The sequence below is a fragment of the Montipora foliosa genome, chromosome 2 (genome assembly GCF_036669935.1).
Source record: "Montipora foliosa isolate CH-2021 chromosome 2, ASM3666993v2, whole genome shotgun sequence".
In the NCBI taxonomy this organism is placed as follows: domain Eukaryota; kingdom Metazoa; phylum Cnidaria; class Anthozoa; order Scleractinia; family Acroporidae; genus Montipora; species Montipora foliosa.
In genome coordinates, this window is record NC_090870.1 from 5,932,874 (window position 1) to 5,950,373 (window position 17,500).

Consider the following 17,500-nt stretch of genomic DNA (forward strand, 5'->3'; position numbering starts at 1 on the left):
CCCGCATCCCGCCGCTACTTTTTATTCCATCCCGCCATCCCGCCGCAATGTGCATTTTCATCCCGATCCCGCCTGGTTGAAACCACGTTGCTCCAGCTCAACTGATCACACAATTTATATAGCTTCTACATTACCAATGATGAACTCTAAGTAAAGTAAAGTTGATTTAAAAACTCATTGCAGCAATATACATAGTATAAGGCTGAATTACTGAGCTATATACAGTATTATATAATACTAGAATATAAGAAGCAATAATTACTACAACTATATTATGAATAAATCAATACCAACTACTTAATGTACTTATAGGTGACAAACTCTTGCGTGTGCATTGTTCTATATATATAGCTACAAGAAGAACGCATGATACGACTAACGCCAGATCTGAGATTGTAATTGTGAACAAACTCCTCCCGTTCGGGGCCGGAGTATAAGGTGTAAGGGGTGGTTCTCATTCCGGAGTCTATCAATATAAACCTGCCACAGATGGGTTCGCCTCTCACGTAATGTTGTTAGATTGAGTGCAATTAGTGCCTCATTGTAATCCATTAAAGGAAAAATGATGCGCATAGCCCTTTTCTGAATGCTCTCTATCTTATAGGAATAGAAAATCTGGTATATTTTGCCACACGGGGGCAGCGTATTCTAGAATAGGACAAACAACAGTTGTATAAACTTTTGCTAATGAAGCTGGGGGTGCACCACATTGCTTAAGGACCCTTAGAGAGTAAAGTCTCTTGTTTCCCTTTTTCACGATATGTTCTACATGATGGTTCCATTTCAGGTCATTACTTATATAAACAGCTATAATAACTTATATGTCAGGACTCTCTCAATTGAATTACCACCAATTACAATAGAATTCTTAATAAAATTATGATTGCTCATAAAATTGATTAGCTACTAACCTTTCTATGGTTGTGTTTGGAGAGCCACGCTCTCTCAGGCGTTGTTTGAACTCCTCAAGGCTCTGTTCATATCATATTGTCTTCGAAGAGTTAGTCCTAAGAAGTCTCATTAAGAGAATTGTGTTTTCGCTCAATTTATTCGCTTGTTTTCGCTCCAAATCTCACATATTTACGTTGGTTACATGTCCAGCGAATTGTTTTATCCTTTGGGATGAATTTGCCGTCGAACCGTGATTGGTAATTTGGGTGGTTTTTGGCGGGTGACCTGAAAACACTGACCCCCGGTCCGTGGAGCCACCAACGGACCGGGTCCTTGGACTGCCTTACGGACCGGTCCACGGACTTCCCCCTACAGACCGTCTATCCGGACCACCCCAAAATTACATAGAAATCTAAATAAATAAAATAAATAACAACTAAAGATTTGACTTACCTGTTTTTTGGATAGACTACTCGTGTCGGCGAAATCTCAACCCTTACGCTCCGCACATTTAACAGGCTATTTTTAAATAGGCACTAGTTATATTTTTCACACATTGCCACCTTCCTTGGAACAGCAATGACCAGAACCAGGTTGCTGACCAGCGGTTTTCGTTAAAACAATGGTTTGTTGGGGTGCTCAGTCTCGAAGTCTCAGGAAACCTGGTTGTGGTCATTGTTATTTAAGGGTTTTCACTTTCTTTGCGGTGGACCGGAGACTGATAAACTAAGTTCCGCCATTTTGTTCGGAAGACAGAGATTCGTGAAGCCTGGGGCGAGTATCCCAACCCAATGGCGGAGGGAAAGAAAGAAAACACAAATGAACACACATAGAAGTTGGCAAGAGAAAATGAGGGGACAGAGACGGAGGCTCAGGGGGTTGGCCGGGATATGTCATGTCCACGAAAGTTATTTTTAGAGGAGCGGAAGTCTCTGTTCTAGCGGAAATCTGTCTTCCGAGACCTGCGCATGCAGTCTTGCCTCGCTCTCAGGTTCTTAGTGAAAAGAGAAAATGGCGGCGCACGTGGAAGGCTGATGAACATTTATTTCTTTCAATTATCAGACCGAGGTTGGTCTGCATGCGAACGTCTCGGAAGACAGACCTCCGCTAGAACAAAGACTTCCGCTCGTCTAAAAATAACTTTCGAGGACATGACATATCCCAAGGACTTGACCGGGGGCCTCCCTCTCTGTCCCCTCATTTTCTCTTGAAGTTGGTTATTATTGGTTTAGGGTTAGAAAGGAAGTAGCAATATGTGATAAATATACCTTGCGCCCGAGCCCGAGTTTGTTAAAATTTGCGCAGGGTAACGGTTGAGATTTATTTCGCCGACACGACTGGTCTATCCAGAGAACCGGTGAGTCATTTTTAATTTTTACGTAATTTTTGGGTGATCCGTAGAGGGAGTCCGTAGGGTAGTCCGTGGACCCGGTCCGTAGGGGGATCCACCGACCGGGGATCAGTGTTTTCGGGTCACCCGTTTTTGGACAACAGAGGTTGATTCTTCGTAATGTGATCTATCTCGTTGCCGTTAGCAACGGGTCGCAAATTTAGCACTTACACATTATCGCTAATCGGATTACTAAAAAAATCCGAAAATATTCGTGCGCGATCAATTTCCGTCAAATTTATGTCCAAGAAAGCAGATAAAATCAGGAAGATTTTTATTTTGCACCAAAAATTCGTAATCAACGTTAAAATGACCAAATTCGTGTGGAAAACTGATTTTTTTTGTTAATTTTTTCTTTTTTTTTCCTTTATGTTTTCTTTTAATTCTCTGTAAAGAAATTAAGTTGCACGTTTTTGGAAAGCTTTATTTTCTTTGCTTTAAAATGATGTATTGCTTTCCCCGTAACTTTCAATACTTTTTTGAGAAAAAAAAAAACACTTTTTGCGATGGCTGATTTCGCGAGGCTTTCTTTTGGAAGGGAACTAGGGAAAAGAAATATTAAAAAACTCATTAATAATTCATGAGCCTAGCAGCCTATCAAAACATCGATAAAACGTCACGTGTATGAGCTTTATATCCTGATAAAACACTCCTCGTTACTATTCTTTACATAAAGAATACTAATTTTGCATAGCTTGTTTTTCATGTATGCTAATATTCACCTCACACAATTTGAACCATTGTTTTGAGTCCAGAGGGACACGCTCTTTGTGGAATGTTTTTGAAGCCGTTCAAAAAACTCGGAGCACGTGTTTTATCAGGTCTAGAAACATTCGGCTACGCCTCGTGTTTTTAAACCCCGATAAAACGCTGCTGCTCGTTTTTTAAACATTACATTATTAATTGCTGGTTTTCACTCACGTGATCAACAGCCATGTTTTTCAACGAAAACAAAAGGAAGCGTTTGCATAATAATAGAGTTAAATTCCCGGAGGATTTGGTCGGGGCACCAACATGGCCGCCTTTTCTATTTCAAATTAATTTAAACACAGGCAAATTATATCTTAACTTTCAGACTACCGAGATGCAACTTGTTTTGCCTGGCATACACTTTTCTCAACAGCAACGGTGAATTGGTTCTTTTCTGATTTTAAAGCAATCCATTTTTAAGTTTTATACTTATGGAACTCGATAACTGAGGAATAAAATTCAACAGCTATTACACCTTCGAACATCTGCTTCCCTAATTCTCCGGTTAAACATGAAACGCGTTAGTGATGTATTGGTGTATTTGTTAATTTAAACACAGGCAAATTATTTCTTAACTTTCAGGCTGCCGAGATATCACTTGTTTTGCCTGGCATACACTTTTCTCAACAGCAACGGTGAATTGGTTCTTTTCTGATTTTAAAGCAATCCATTTTTAAGTTTTATACTTATGGAACTCGATAACTGAGGAATAAAACTCAACAGCTATTACACCTTCGAACATCTGCTTCCCTAATTCTCCGGTTAAACATGAAACGTTAGTGATGTATTGGTATATTTGTTAATTTAAACATAGGCAAATTATTTTGTCAGTTAACTTTCAGGCTACCGAGATGCAACTTGTTTTGCCTGGCATACACGTTTCTCAACGGCAACGGTGAATTGGTTCTTTTCTGATTTTAAAGCAAACCATTTTTAAGTTTTATTATACTTATGGAACTCGATAACTGAGGAATAAAACTCAACAGCTATTACACCTTCGAACATCTGCTTCCCTAATTCTCCGGTTAAACATGAAACGCGTTAGTGATGTATTGGTGTATTTGTTAATTTAAACACAGGCAAATTATTTCTTAACTTTCAGGCTACCGAGATATCACTTGTTTTGCCTGGGAAACACTTTTCTCAACAGCAACGGTGAATTGGTTCTTTTCTGATTTTAAAGCAAACCATTTTTAAGTTTTATACTCATGGAACTCGATAACTGAGGAATAAAATTCAACAGCTATTGCACCTTCGAACATAATTCTCCGGTTAAACATGAAACGTTAGTGATGTATTGGTATATTTGTTAATTTAAACACGACCAAATTATTTTGTCAGTTAACTTTCAGGCTACCGAGATGCAACTTGTTTTGCCTGGCATACACTTTTCTCAGCAGCAACGGTAAATTGGTTCTTTTCTGATTTTAAAGCAAACCATTTTTAAGTTTTATACTTATGGAACTCGATAACTGAGGAACTGGGAAATTTAGAATACCCAATTGTAAAATTTCATTCCGGGCTAATTGATTTCCCAGCATGTCACAGGGAGGCACATTCAATATTAATCACAGACTTATCAATTTCCTAGCTGCTATCATGATATCCTGATATTATGAAATTGAACCTAACAGCAATTATTTTACCTCAACGTTTGAGCGTGAGCCTGTATACCGGGAAGGCTTCCAGCACCGAATTCCCGACGTCAACATTGTTTACTGCCTCCATAACTCGTTTGAAAACATGAATACAGAAATCCATGACATTCAGACGAAGGCTGCTCAATTAATCCCCCCACAGAGGCCAACCAAAGTTATAGAGTGTTTTCACGTGACGTCACGGCGGCCATGTTGATGTCCCTAAACAAAGGAACCGCGGCCATGTTGGTGTCCCTAACTAATCCTCCGGGAATTGAGCTCTATTATCATGCAAATCTTTTCTTTTGTTTTGGTGGAAAAACAAGTTTACCGATCACGTGAGTGAAAACACTCTATTCCGTAAGCTTTGTCCACGTTTTTACCAGAATTTCGGACGGCGAGTCTAATCTGCAGGTCGCAGGTCGCAGGTCGCAGGTCACAGGTTGGAGGTCATTGTTTCACCAGTACAGAAAGTATCCTAAACATTCTTAAAAGCTAACCTTAGGCCTAATTAGGCCTAAACAAAAGTTTTTAGGCCTAAGGTTAGCTTTTAAGAATGTTTAGGATACTTTCTGTATTGGTGAAACAATGACTGCAACATGTGACCTGCGACCTGCGATCTGCAGATTACACCCGCCGAATTTCGGAACGTGATCACCATTTTCCCGCAAAAAATTACCGACTTGAAGGCGACAAATCTCTCTTCCAAAGAGCTGAAAAAACTTTCCTTCGACAAATTGGCTAACATTTTACCCTGGATGCCAGAGGTCTTCTCGCTCACCAGCGGCGAGGAGCGTCGAAGTAGTGCTGGTCGGCGAGAGACGACGGCGACCTGTACCATTTTTCCCCGGGTGAGAGAGTTAATCCATAAATCCTATAGAACGAAAAATGGTCCCGTGTCCCAGCATTAACCGGCCACTGTCGATACGCGCAAACGAACTGAAATAGATTTGTGTTCCCCACAAAATTCATCTCGCCCCTAAATATGGTCATTCAATAAAAAATTAACTACTTTTTTTCTGCTTAACGTAAGTTCACAGCACAATCTGATCGATCCTGAATGCTTTAACACTTTTCTGAATACGAAAACCCAGCAATCAGTTCTTGCCGGGATTGCTCGATGCGGAAGTTTTGGCATTTTTCCATGTAAAATGAGAACACGATACCGGAATCACTTGTGCTTCAATTTCATCAAAAATGATAAGAAATTTCGAGCAACTTCAGAATACCCCGCCACAGCTAACCACTATTGTTTCCCCTATGCGGCATCTTCTGAAGAACGAGACTTAATTCAATAGAGCTTATTCTTATTCAATGAAATGCAAATAAGTGGCGGGGTATTCTGAAGTTTAGCCAGAAATTTAAATAAGCTTGAATGAAATGTCAGACTTGTTTGAGGGTAAGTCTAACTTGGCTGTTTCGTTTCTTCACCTATATCATGTACGGCCTTTGATCTGTCAATCATCATTTGTCATGTCACGTGAAAGGACTGCGTGCAAGGCAGGGACAGTCACTGCAAAGCGCCTTGAGAAAGTCTTGATTTTAGAGGCAGTTGTGTTACGGCTATGGAGCCAGCAGTGAGCAAGGAATTTATGATCAAAGAAGATCCGGTCACTTTCAGACGTCTCGATCGAAGAGGAAAAATTGCTGTACTTGTTTTGTTGGCAGTGGCTGTTATTATTCTAACTGTGGGGATTGTATTGATTGCTGTTTCCTCATCCAAAAAACGGTGCCAGGAATCTTTCGCTAGTACTCCTTCTAATACTGGGTGCGCGTTTTCAGATGAAGCGAAAAAGGTTGGACTTCCTAGGTTTCTGAGTCGTGTCAAGGAGACGTATTACAAGCTTCACCCCTATGATGTTTATTACGATCCAGATGTGGACAATCCAAGAGTCAAACAGAAATATGTTGCCTACGATCCAACGCCGTCTACGATTAAGAAACGCACAGACGCTGCTCTTGCTTTGTTGAAGGAAATCAATGAGACAGTTATCAGCTCAGACAAGTTGAAACCTAGAGAGCGCAAAGCGCTTGCTCAAGTCAAACACTACCTCCAACACATGTTCGGCCAACCCTACGATGCAAACTACTATGCGGGCGATTGGATGTTGGGACCCAATTTATTCTGTTGGCAGGAGATCTGTTACCACGGGTATGGTGTACACAACGGCATAGGCCTTTACCACAAACCTCTTAACGCAAAAGACGTGGATCTTATAGAAGCCAAACTCAAAACACACAAGGAAGGAATCCTGCAGTACATCGAGAACGTAAAAATGGGCGTTCGAAGTGGAATGGTTCGTAGCGTGGAAGAGTGCAAAGCCGGTCTCGACTCGATCAAACGGAGATACTTGAATGTGTCGTTATTCAACGAGACAGGTAAGCGACATCCAGATATCTAGGTAACAATTACGGTCCTTTCGTCACTGCGAAGTTTCGCCATCACGATGCATATGCCATCAAACTGCGACAACTCTCCGCTTCCAAACGCATCGCGCACTTATTGGCGACTTTACCAGTGGCGAATTTTCCCAAAAATTATTGCGATGAATTCAAGTGAAATGGCTTTCAATTCTTAACATTTGCATTTAGAAGTTAAGGATCGCATCTTTGTTGTCCCATTGTGAGGTTCCAAAATAGGCTTTTTCAACTCTCGCATCCCGCATCCCGCATCCCGCCGCTACTTTTTATTCCATCCCGCCATCCCGCCGCAATGTGCATTTTCATCCCGATCCCGCCTGGTTGAAACCACGTTGCTCCAGCTCAACTGATCACACAATTTATATAGCTTCTACATTACCAATGATGAACTCTAAGTAAAGTAAAGTTGATTTAAAGACTCATTGCAGCAATATACATAGTATAAGGCTGAATTACTCAGCTATATACAGTATTATATAATACTAGAATATAAGAAGCAATAATTACTACAACTATATTAACTATAAATCAATACCAGCTACTTAATGTACTTATAGGTGACAAACTCTTGCGTGTGCATTGTTCTATATATATAGCTACAAGAAGGACGCATGATACGACTAACGCCAGATCTGAGATTGTAATTGTGAACAAACTCCTCCCGTTCGGGGCCGGAGAATAAGGTGCACGGGCTGGTTCTCATTCCGGAGTCTATCAATATAAACCTGCCACAGATGGGTTCGCCTCTCACGTAATGTTGTTAGATTGAGTGCAATTAGTGCCTCATTGTAATCCATTAAAGGAAAAATGATGCGCATAGCCCTTTTCTGAATGCTCTCTATCTTATAGGAATAGAAAATCTGGTATATTTTGCCACACGGGGGCAGCGTATTCTAGAATAGGACAAACAACAGTTGTATAAACTTTTGCTAATGAAGCTGGGGGTGCACCACATTGCTTAAGGACCCTTAGAGAGTAAAGTCTCTTGTTTCCCTTTTTCACGATATGTTCTACATGATGGTTCCATTTCAGGTCATTACTTATATAAACAGCTATAATAACTTATATGTCAGGACTCTCTCAATTGAATTACCACCAATTACAATAGAATTCACAATAAAATTATGATTGCTCATAAAATTGATTAGCTACTAACCTTTCTATGGTTGTGTTTGGAGAGCCACGCTCTCTCAGGCGTTGTTTGAACTCCTCAAGGCTCTGTTCATATCATATTGTCTTCGAAGAGTTAGTCCTAAGAAGTCTCATTAAGAGAATTGTGTTTTCGCTCAATTTATTCGCTTGTTTTCGCTCCAAATCTCACATATTTACGTTGGTTACATGTCCAGCGAATTGTTTTATCCTTTGGGATGAATTTGCCGTCGAACCGTGATTGGTAATTTGGGTGGTTTTTGGCGGGTGACCTGAAAACACTGACCCCCGGTCCGTGGAGCCACCAACGGACCGGGTCCTTTGACTGCCATACGGACCGGTCCACGGACTACCCCTACAGACCCTCCCTCCGGACCACCCCAAAATTACATAGAAATCTAAATGAATAAAATAAATAACAACTAAAGATTTGACTTACCTGTTTTTTGGATAGACTACTCGTGTCGGCGAAATCTCAATCCTTACGCACCGCAAATTTAACTGACTATTTTTAAATAGGCGCAAGTTATATTTTTCACACATTGCCACCTTCTTTGGAACAGCAATGACCAGAACCAGGTTGCTGACCAGCGGTTTTCGTTAAAACAATGGTTTGCTGGGGTGCTCAGTCTCGAGGTCTCAGAAAACCTTGGTTGTGGTCATTGTTATTTAAGGGTTTTCACTTTCTTTGCGGTGGACCGGAGACTGATAAACTAAGTTCCACCATTTTGTTCGGAAGACAGAGAGTCGTGAAGCCTGGGGCGAGTATCCGAACCCTATGGCGGAGGGAAAGAAAGAAAACACAAATGAACACACATAGAAGTTGGCAAGAGGGGACAGAGAGGGATGCTCAGGGGGTTGGCCGGGATATGTCATGTCCACGAAAGTTATTTTTAGACGAACGGAAGTCTCTGTTCTAGCGGAAGTCTGTCTTCCGAGACGTGCGCATGTAGTCTTGCCTCGCTCTCAGGTTCTTAGTGAAAAGAGAAAATGGCGGTGCACGTGGAAGGCTGATGAACACTTATTTCTTTCTAACATCAAACCGAGGTTGGTCTGGTTATTATTGGTTTAGGGTTAGGAAGGAAGTAGCAATATGTGCACGTGATAAATATACCTTGCGCCCGAGCCTGAGTTTGTTAAAATTTGCTCAGGGTAACGGTTGAGATTTATTTCGCCGACACGACTGGTCTATCCAGACAACCGGTGCACGTGAGTCATTTTTTTTAACTTTTAATTTTTACGTAATTTTTGGGTGATCCGTAGAGGGAGTCCATAGGGGTAGTCCGTGGACCCGGTCCGTAGGGGGGTCCACCGACCGGGGATCAGTGTTTTCGGGTCACCTGTTTTTGGACAACAGAGGTTAATTCTTCGTAATGTGATGTATCTCGTTGCCGTTAGCAACGGGTCGCAAATTTAGCACATATTATTGAATTATCATAGACCGAATGCATAAATGGCGGCTAAAAAAATTTTATTTTGTTTATGTGCTAATTAGACCCACTAGCTTCGCTCTCAAGCAACATTTCTTTTGTATTTTGCACATGCAAACGAGGCTAGTGAGTCTAATAGGCCATTTCCGAGTTCATGTCTGCCTCCTCTTCAAAGGGAGTCTAAGTGCGAAGTTTTTGTGATGGTAATTAGTTCTACTTTACATATGAATGAAAACTAATTTTCATAACAAAAACTTCGCACTTAGACTCGCTTTGAAGAGGAGGCAGACATGAACTCGGAAATGGCTTATTAGCACATAAACAAAAGAATACTTTTTTGGCCGCCATTTATGCATTCGGTCTTTATTACACATTATCGCTAATGGGATTACTAAAAAAAATCCGAAAATATTCGTGCGCGATCAATTTTCCGTCAAATTTATGTCCAAGAAAGCAGATAAAATGAGGAAGATTTTTATTTTGCATCCAAAAATTCGTAATCAACGTTAAAATGACCAAATTCGTGTGGAAAACTGATTTTTCTGTTAATCTTTTTTTCCTTTATGTTTTCTTCTAATTCTCTGTAAAGAAGTTGCACGTTTTTGGAAAGCTTTATTTTCTTTGCTTTAAAATGATGTATTGCTTTCCCTGTAACTTTCAATACTTTTTTGAGAAAAAAAAAAACATTTTTTGCGATGGCTGATTTCGCGAGGCTTTCTTGTGGAAGGGAACTAGGGAAAAGAAATATTAACAAACTCATTAATAATTCTTGAGCCTAGCAGCCTATCAAGACATCGATAAAACGTCTCGTGTATGAGCTTTATATCCTGATAAAACACTCCTCGTTACTATTCTTTACATAAAGAATACTAATTTGGCATAGCTTGTTTTTCTTGTATGCTAATATTCACCTCACACAATTTGAATCATTGTTTTGAGTCTAGAGGGACACGCTCTTTGTGGAATGTTTTTGAAGCCGTTCAAAAAACTCGGAGCACGTGTTTTATCAGGTCTAAAAACACTCGGCTACTCCTCGTGTTTTTAAACCCTGATAAAACACTGCTGCTCGTTTTTTAAACATTACATTATTAATAAGGTGAAACCTTGAAGGTGTTTATGAACAAACTTGAACAAAACAAGACTGACGGGCCAAACTCAAAACACACAAGAAAGGAATCCTGCAGTACATCGAGAACGTGAAAATGGGCGTTCGAAGGGGAATGGTTCGGAGCGTGGAAGAGTGCAAAGCTGGCGTCGACACGATCGTGTGTCAGATTGCGAAACAACGTATACGATACTCACTGTTATGTCATTGATGTGCCAACCAGAGATCAAAAGGCCACTTCGGAAAATCCTTTTATACTCTTTGTTTGTTCCCCCAAATTGTTTTTGTTTTCTCTCTGGACCGGTTGTGAGTCCCTAGAGAAACTTGAAACAATACTTAATGCAAAATTTAGGGGCACACACAAAGGGTATTATGGTATTTTGCGAAGTGGACTACATGTATTGGCTGTCGAAACAAACGTTTTTTCAAATTCAGATTTGTTGTAACTGCCATGTTTTATCACATTTTTTTCCAGTATTACGTCAACATCCATTTACTACATATATGTACATAGAAGCAATTCAATGTAAACTCTCATTGTACCTGAAGAAGGCTAGTTTGGCCAGCCGAAATATAGTACACCACTAAAATTAAATCTCAGATCAAGCCATTGATCCAACGTACACCGACAGGACGATTGTCCAAGGTTGCTTGCTTCAAAACTCTTTTCTTCTGTGAATGGCAAATTTTACATATCAAAAGAATTGTCTCCAAAACAATGAATAATGATATTATAGGATTACAGGCTCCTCTTGGTCGCTTGCAAAAACCTATTTATAGCAATAGAGTCACACCTGCACTATGGGTATCATTTCTTGCCGGGATTGCTTGATGCGGAATTTTTAGCATTTTTCCATGTAAAATGAGAACACGTTAGCTTTTACCGGGATCACTTAAGCTTTAAAAACCACGAAAAAATGATAAGAAATGAGCAACTTCAGAATACCCCGCCACAGCTAACCACTATTGTTTCCCCTATGCGGCATCTTTTGAAGAACGAGACTTAATACAATAGAGCTTAGCCAGAAATTTAAATAAGCTTGAATGAAATGTCAGACTTGTTTGAGGGTAAGTCTAACCTGGCTGTTTCGTTTCTTCACCTATATCATGTACGGCCTTTGATCTGTCAATCATCATTTGTCATGTCACGTGGAAGGACTGCGTGCAAGGCAGGGACAGTCACTGCAAAGCGGCTTTAGAAAGTCTTGTTTTTAGAGGCAGTTGTGTTACGGCTATGGAGCCAGCAGTGAGCAAGGAATTTATGATCAAAGAAGATCCGGTCACTTTCAGACGTCTCGATCGAAGAGGAAAAATTGCTGTACTTGTTTTGTTGGCAGTGGCTGTTATTATTCTAACTGTGGGGATTGTATTGATTGCTGTTTCCTCATCCAAAAAACGGTGCCAGGAATGTTTCGCTAGTACTCCTTCTAATACTGGGTGCGCGTTTTCAGATGAAGCGAATAAGGTTGGACTTCCTAGGTTTCTGAGTCGTGTCAAGGAGACGTATTACAAGCTTCACCCCTATGATGTTTATTACGATCCAGATGTGGACGATCCAAGAGTCAAACAGGAATATGTTGCCTACGATCCAACGCCGTCTACGATTAAGAAACGCACAGACGCTGCTCTTGCTTTGTTGAAGGAAATCAATGAGACAGTTATCAGCTCAGACAAGTTGAAACCTAGAGAGCGCAAAGCGCTGGCTCAAGTCAAACACTACCTCCAACACATGTTCGGCCAACCCTACGATGCAAACTACTATGCGGGCGATTGGATGTTGGGACCCAATTTATTCTGTTGGCAGGAGATCTGTTATCACGGGTATGGTGTATACGACGGCATAGGCCTTTACCACAAACCTTTTAACGCAAAAGACGTGGATCTTATAGAAGCCAAACTCAAAACACACAAGGAAGGAATCCTGCAGTACATCGAGAATGTGAAAATGGGCGTTCGGAGGGGAATGGTTCGGAGCGTGGAAGAGTGCAAAGCCGGTCTCGACTCGATCAAACGGAGATACTTGAATGTGTCGTTATTCAACGAGACAGGTAAGCAACATCCAGATATCTAGGTAACAATTACGGTCCTTTCGTCACCGCGAAGTTTCGCCATCATGATGCATATGCCATCAAACTGCGACAACTCTCCGCTTCCAAAGGCATCGCGCACTTATTGGCGAGTTTACCAGTGGCGAATTTTCCCAAAAATTATTGGGATTAATTCAAGCGAAAGTACTTTCAATTCTTAATATTTGCATTCGGCAGTTAAGGATTGCATCTTTATTGTCCTATTGTCCGAATGGAAATGGTGTTTCACTGGTCTTTATTTCCACGGTTGTGCACCTGCCTTGAATAGCAACAACATTTATGAAGGACTTGCTATAAGATCGCTTTCAAATCGCATGATTTCTTTCATCACCTTTGATAGCAAGTGTCGGCTTAAGTTTGCGGTTTCTCTTGTTTTTGCGATACGCGTACGCGTGAGTCTGCACTTGTGACTAAACAAAGGAGGTGGTCTGCCATACCTTTGCGCGCTTGATACAGCACTTAATTTACATAACTTTGGTCGATTTGGAATTCGTTTTTATCAAAAACCTGAAAGACCCTCAGGGCGAAAAACAATCTTGACATGTCGGAGTAAATTGTCTTGTCAATCAACAAATGATATTCAATCATTTCATGTATCGTCTCTGTAAGGACTCTTCGTAGTATATCCTGTTCATTGATTTTGTTATTTTGTTATTTTTTGTGATTATTGAATTTTTAAGTTGCTATGCAAGCGAGTACACTCTAAATAAATACATATGAAACCTTTTTTAGGAACGTTTAGGCTGAGATTAACCAAAATTTGAAGAGCATTCTAAAAAACATATCTAAGCTAAGAGGGGCCTGAGAAAAGCCAGAACATGGAACATTCCGGAACGTCACAGAAATAGCCTGCAGTGCAGTAGTCTGTCCCAGGCTCCCAGTGAAAACGAGCGAAGAAAATCGAGTGGGGATTGGGGAAGTGGGTGAAAGGAGAGCATCTGCGATTGCGAAAGGAAACCGGAAACGGACATTTCGCGTGCCAGCACTGTAGCCTTGTACTGAAAAGATACTTATCAATATAACTGTGATGGTGCCAAGAAATGGTCCACTTACCGTTGCCATCCGTGGGGAAACACGACGTGTGCAACTCTCTATAAACTATAACGCCCTAACAGAACACAAGCGTTAGAACTGGTCTGAATGAGGTGATTTTACTCTGCATTGATTCCATCTGCGTTACTGTATGCAAAACACCCTGTTGTGTATCACGACGAAAGATAACATAGTTTGAGTCGAGAATTTCAGTGTCCATTATTCTCTGATGGAGCCAAGTTTCAGTAATAGCTACAACATCCACGCCTTTAGTCCTAACAAGATCATGAAGTTCACCAAGCTTGTTGCAAATTGATCTTGCATTTAAAGAGAGACAACGGATAATTGACTTAGGCGATTGTTTATTAGAATACCTAGCTTACCCAACTGCATGTTGAGGTCCAGGATTAGCTTCTATGTCGCCAGAGGGCAATAAATACTCCAAATTAAATGTAGCACAAGTATTTGAATAGTAGCTGACCCTAGCCGGATGAAACCTCCTTCTCCTCGAGCTTTCAAAATCAACATGGCCGCCACGTGGTTCGTAGGAGAGCGTAATTTCTTCTTCGTACGCCCAGAAACGTGTTTGAGAGTCACTGACAACATCTTCCGAAGAGACGCAAGGTTGGTTGCAAACGGAATAGCCCTAATGAAAAGCCACAGGCCTTAGAAAAAAGCACGTAATAACAAAAATAGCGGAGCACACAAACGCATGACCACCCATGGCGTTGTTGAGGGATTTACACATCCGTTACTAATCCTACACATGTGCGTACTAATCCTCGAGAGAATTAATAATGTAAATATTTTTTATGGTAGAAAACCTCACCAAATGACAAATAAGCTTTTTATTGACTTCGGGGATATGTGATATATTCCCCTGGTGCCCAGCCCTCGGGCTACGCCCTCGGGCTCGGCGTGAGGGGAATATATCACCTAATATCCCATCGTTCCGGGTCAATAATCCTTACTTAATTATAGTGGAGCGCTGTAATTAGGGCATAATGGTGGTATAAGGAATATAAAGAGTTGGCATAAGATTGCAAAGTTCATCAAGCGTAATGTGCACAACTCTCTTCGCTATCTTCGAAAAGCAAGACAAATAGAGGATGTTACATGACCGCGCAGGGATACGAATCCTGGTGTCAACATTCGTGCCCCGCGCGCGGTCCTGTGATGCTCAGTTTTATTTAGTCCAAATCTAAGACATATAAATTTTATTCATTTTAAAGGCACCGAAAACCCGGGATTGTAATAAAAATATTGAAATTAATATGTCTGGCCTGTCCTCTGAAAAGCGACCGCCTTCTTTCAGCGACCACCCAGATCATTTGTGGCCATCCAAGGGAATGACGACTTTTGTGACGATGTTGACTCAATTTAAAGTGCATGTGACACCTAACCAATGTTTTCTTTCATGTTACGAAGGTGTTTTGCAAGAATGGTATGTTGAGCCTTTGCTGGAGAAAGATTTTTATTCAAACATCACTGTGGAAGTTGATAATCAGTGGAAAAGTAGCCACGAGGGGAAAAATGTTAGGGAGACTATAAAGGAGTGGCTGGTGAAGTACCTAGGAGAACCTATCACTCAGATGTTACGGTAATGGCAATGTTTCTTTAAGTTTGCATCACTTTAGCTTTTGGCTGTTCAGAAAGTTGGGATCTTACTCATGATTTTAGCTGTTTTACTTATTTCTAATATGCTCAACACAATATCGCGTTTCTGATTGATCAATGACGAATGCATAAATTTGGTTATAAAAGGAAAAGACGATGTTTTTTGCTCAGAGCGATACAAAGATTTCTCGAAGCAAAAAAAAATTTCGGGTTTATAGGCACTTTAAATTGCACTCGCCTACGGCTCGTGGTCTTAAATCACGAAATGAAATCGCGTTCATATGGTTTCCTATACTTATTTACTTTTGTCCTTTCGAACAGGAAATTCTTTGAGAATTGTAAGTCTTAGATTTAAAAAGTTCCTTTGATTTTATTAGATTTGTTGTGATACCCTAAAATTGCGCTAGTAAGGGACTAGTATCTTATTTCCTACAGGGCCCAGTTGTTCGAAAGGCAATTAACTTAATCCAGGATTAGCGTAAACTTTTGTTTCATATTTTCAACTTTTTGCGAAAGTTTCTTTTCCTTGTGTTTGTTTTTCAATATTGACTTCCTCTAATGTACAGTTTTGCCTAATATCAGCGTTGAACAGCATTTGGGAGTAGAGAAATAAACTCCTTGGTTAATTTTTAATCTGGGATTGACGTTAATCGGCTTTGAACAACCGGGCCTAGAACTTTAAATTAGGTCATTTCATGTTGTTGTTTCGCAGAGGACAGGCGTTCTCGTTCACGACCACGTCGTAGATCGTAAATTCCCTACTTTAAGATCTACAACGTGGTCGTTAACGAGAACGCCACAAAACAATATTAAACATCATTGGTTTAAAAAGGGGAAAAAAATTGGGCTTCACGTGCGGTGAGCATTTTGGCACATTTTTTTGCAGTTCTTTGCAGAACAACGACATTAAATCAATTAAATCACCAAATTTGAGGTTTTGACGACAACACGAGCATACAAATGTAAATATCTCATTCTCTTTGTTTACGCTGAACTGAACTGAACTGCTTGTACCAAATTATATATAACAGCAGAATCTGCTAATTTCAACCGCATAGGACAGAATAGAAGTTTCATGATCCGTATAAATCACACCTGTGACAGTTAAGCTTCCATTTTATTTCAGATACCTCGAGCATGAACACAGCCATCACTGCGTTCCAAGCAATGTTTCCAGTGGTCTGGCTGGTCTCCCTTTGAAGTACATCTGGAATGATGGCGCAGTGAACATGTCCTTGCCAACAAATCCGACCCTCCCCACTGGTGAACCGCTGGATGGAAAGAAGGCATATTCGCAGATCATGTCTTATTTCACAACAAACCAAATGACGCCTTTGCAAGTCCATGAACTCGGGAAAACACAGCTGCGTATTTTATATCCCAAGGTAAACCAGTTTTCGAAGAATTATTTCAAGGTAGAGGCGGTTGTAGGGAAGGTATCGTTGAAGTCAACTATTAGGGAGCTTTAGCAACGACAACGGTGACGTCAACGAGAACGTCACAAATTTGCATATTTAGTGGCCAAAGACAATAGCTTTGCACGCTCTGCACGTGCGTTTTTCATTTTTGTCTATTTCTTTGCCGTCGTCAGCAAAACCACAACGTGAAATGACCAAATTTGAGGTTTTAAGAAGCACGTCAGCGTTTGAAGATAAATTTTTATTTTCTCCCCTAAATAAAGCGCCGCTCATAACGTTTTCATTCCTGAGGGATTGCCATACCTTTCTCACATTAAAAAACTTGGAATAGTCGTGAAATGATGTCAATAATGAGAACTTGTTTTTTGATGACGTTCTCGTTGCCGTTCCCGTCGTCGTTGCTAAAGCTCCCTATTGTCATTAACGGCCAACCAGACCCATATTGGCTGCCGAAACAAAGGGTCTTTTGTTTCGGTGGTTGGCACATTTGAATAACAAAAGCAATGTTTGTAAACAGATATCTTCCCCATTGATAGGGATTTTAAGAAACGACGACGGCTACGGTAACGATAT

The 17,500-nt window shown here is 40.6% G+C and overlaps 3 protein-coding genes across 4 annotated transcripts in view; all 3 read left to right on the forward strand.

Moving 5' to 3' along the window:
- Positions 1-6,265, forward strand: part of LOC137992214 (uncharacterized) — a 16,140-nt gene extending 9,875 nt beyond the window's left edge. The window contains exon 3 of one of the 2 annotated variants that reach the window (XM_068837404.1): positions 6,156-6,265. In XM_068837404.1, the coding sequence (XP_068693505.1) occupies positions 6,156-6,208 (53 nt within the window). In that variant the 3' untranslated portion in view covers positions 6,209-6,265. Of the gene's footprint in view, positions 445-6,155 lie in introns of those variants that run through there. The other variant, XM_068837403.1, reaches the window with a different exon arrangement.
- LOC137992215 (uncharacterized) lies at positions 6,234-7,085 on the forward strand. Its single transcript, XM_068837406.1, has one exon. The coding sequence runs from the start codon at positions 6,234-6,236 to the stop codon at positions 7,068-7,070; it is 837 nt and encodes a 278-aa protein (XP_068693507.1). The 3' UTR covers positions 7,071-7,085.
- A 4,862-nt stretch (positions 7,086-11,947) lies between these two features.
- Positions 11,948-17,500, forward strand: part of LOC137992213 (uncharacterized) — a 16,290-nt gene continuing 10,737 nt past the window's right edge. Inside the window, exons 1-3 of the mRNA XM_068837402.1 lie at positions 11,948-12,821; positions 15,321-15,492; positions 16,636-16,894. Coding sequence (XP_068693503.1) covers positions 12,008-12,821; positions 15,321-15,492; positions 16,636-16,894 — 1,245 coding nt within the window. The 5' untranslated portion in view covers positions 11,948-12,007. The remainder of the gene's footprint in view (positions 12,822-15,320; positions 15,493-16,635; positions 16,895-17,500) is intronic.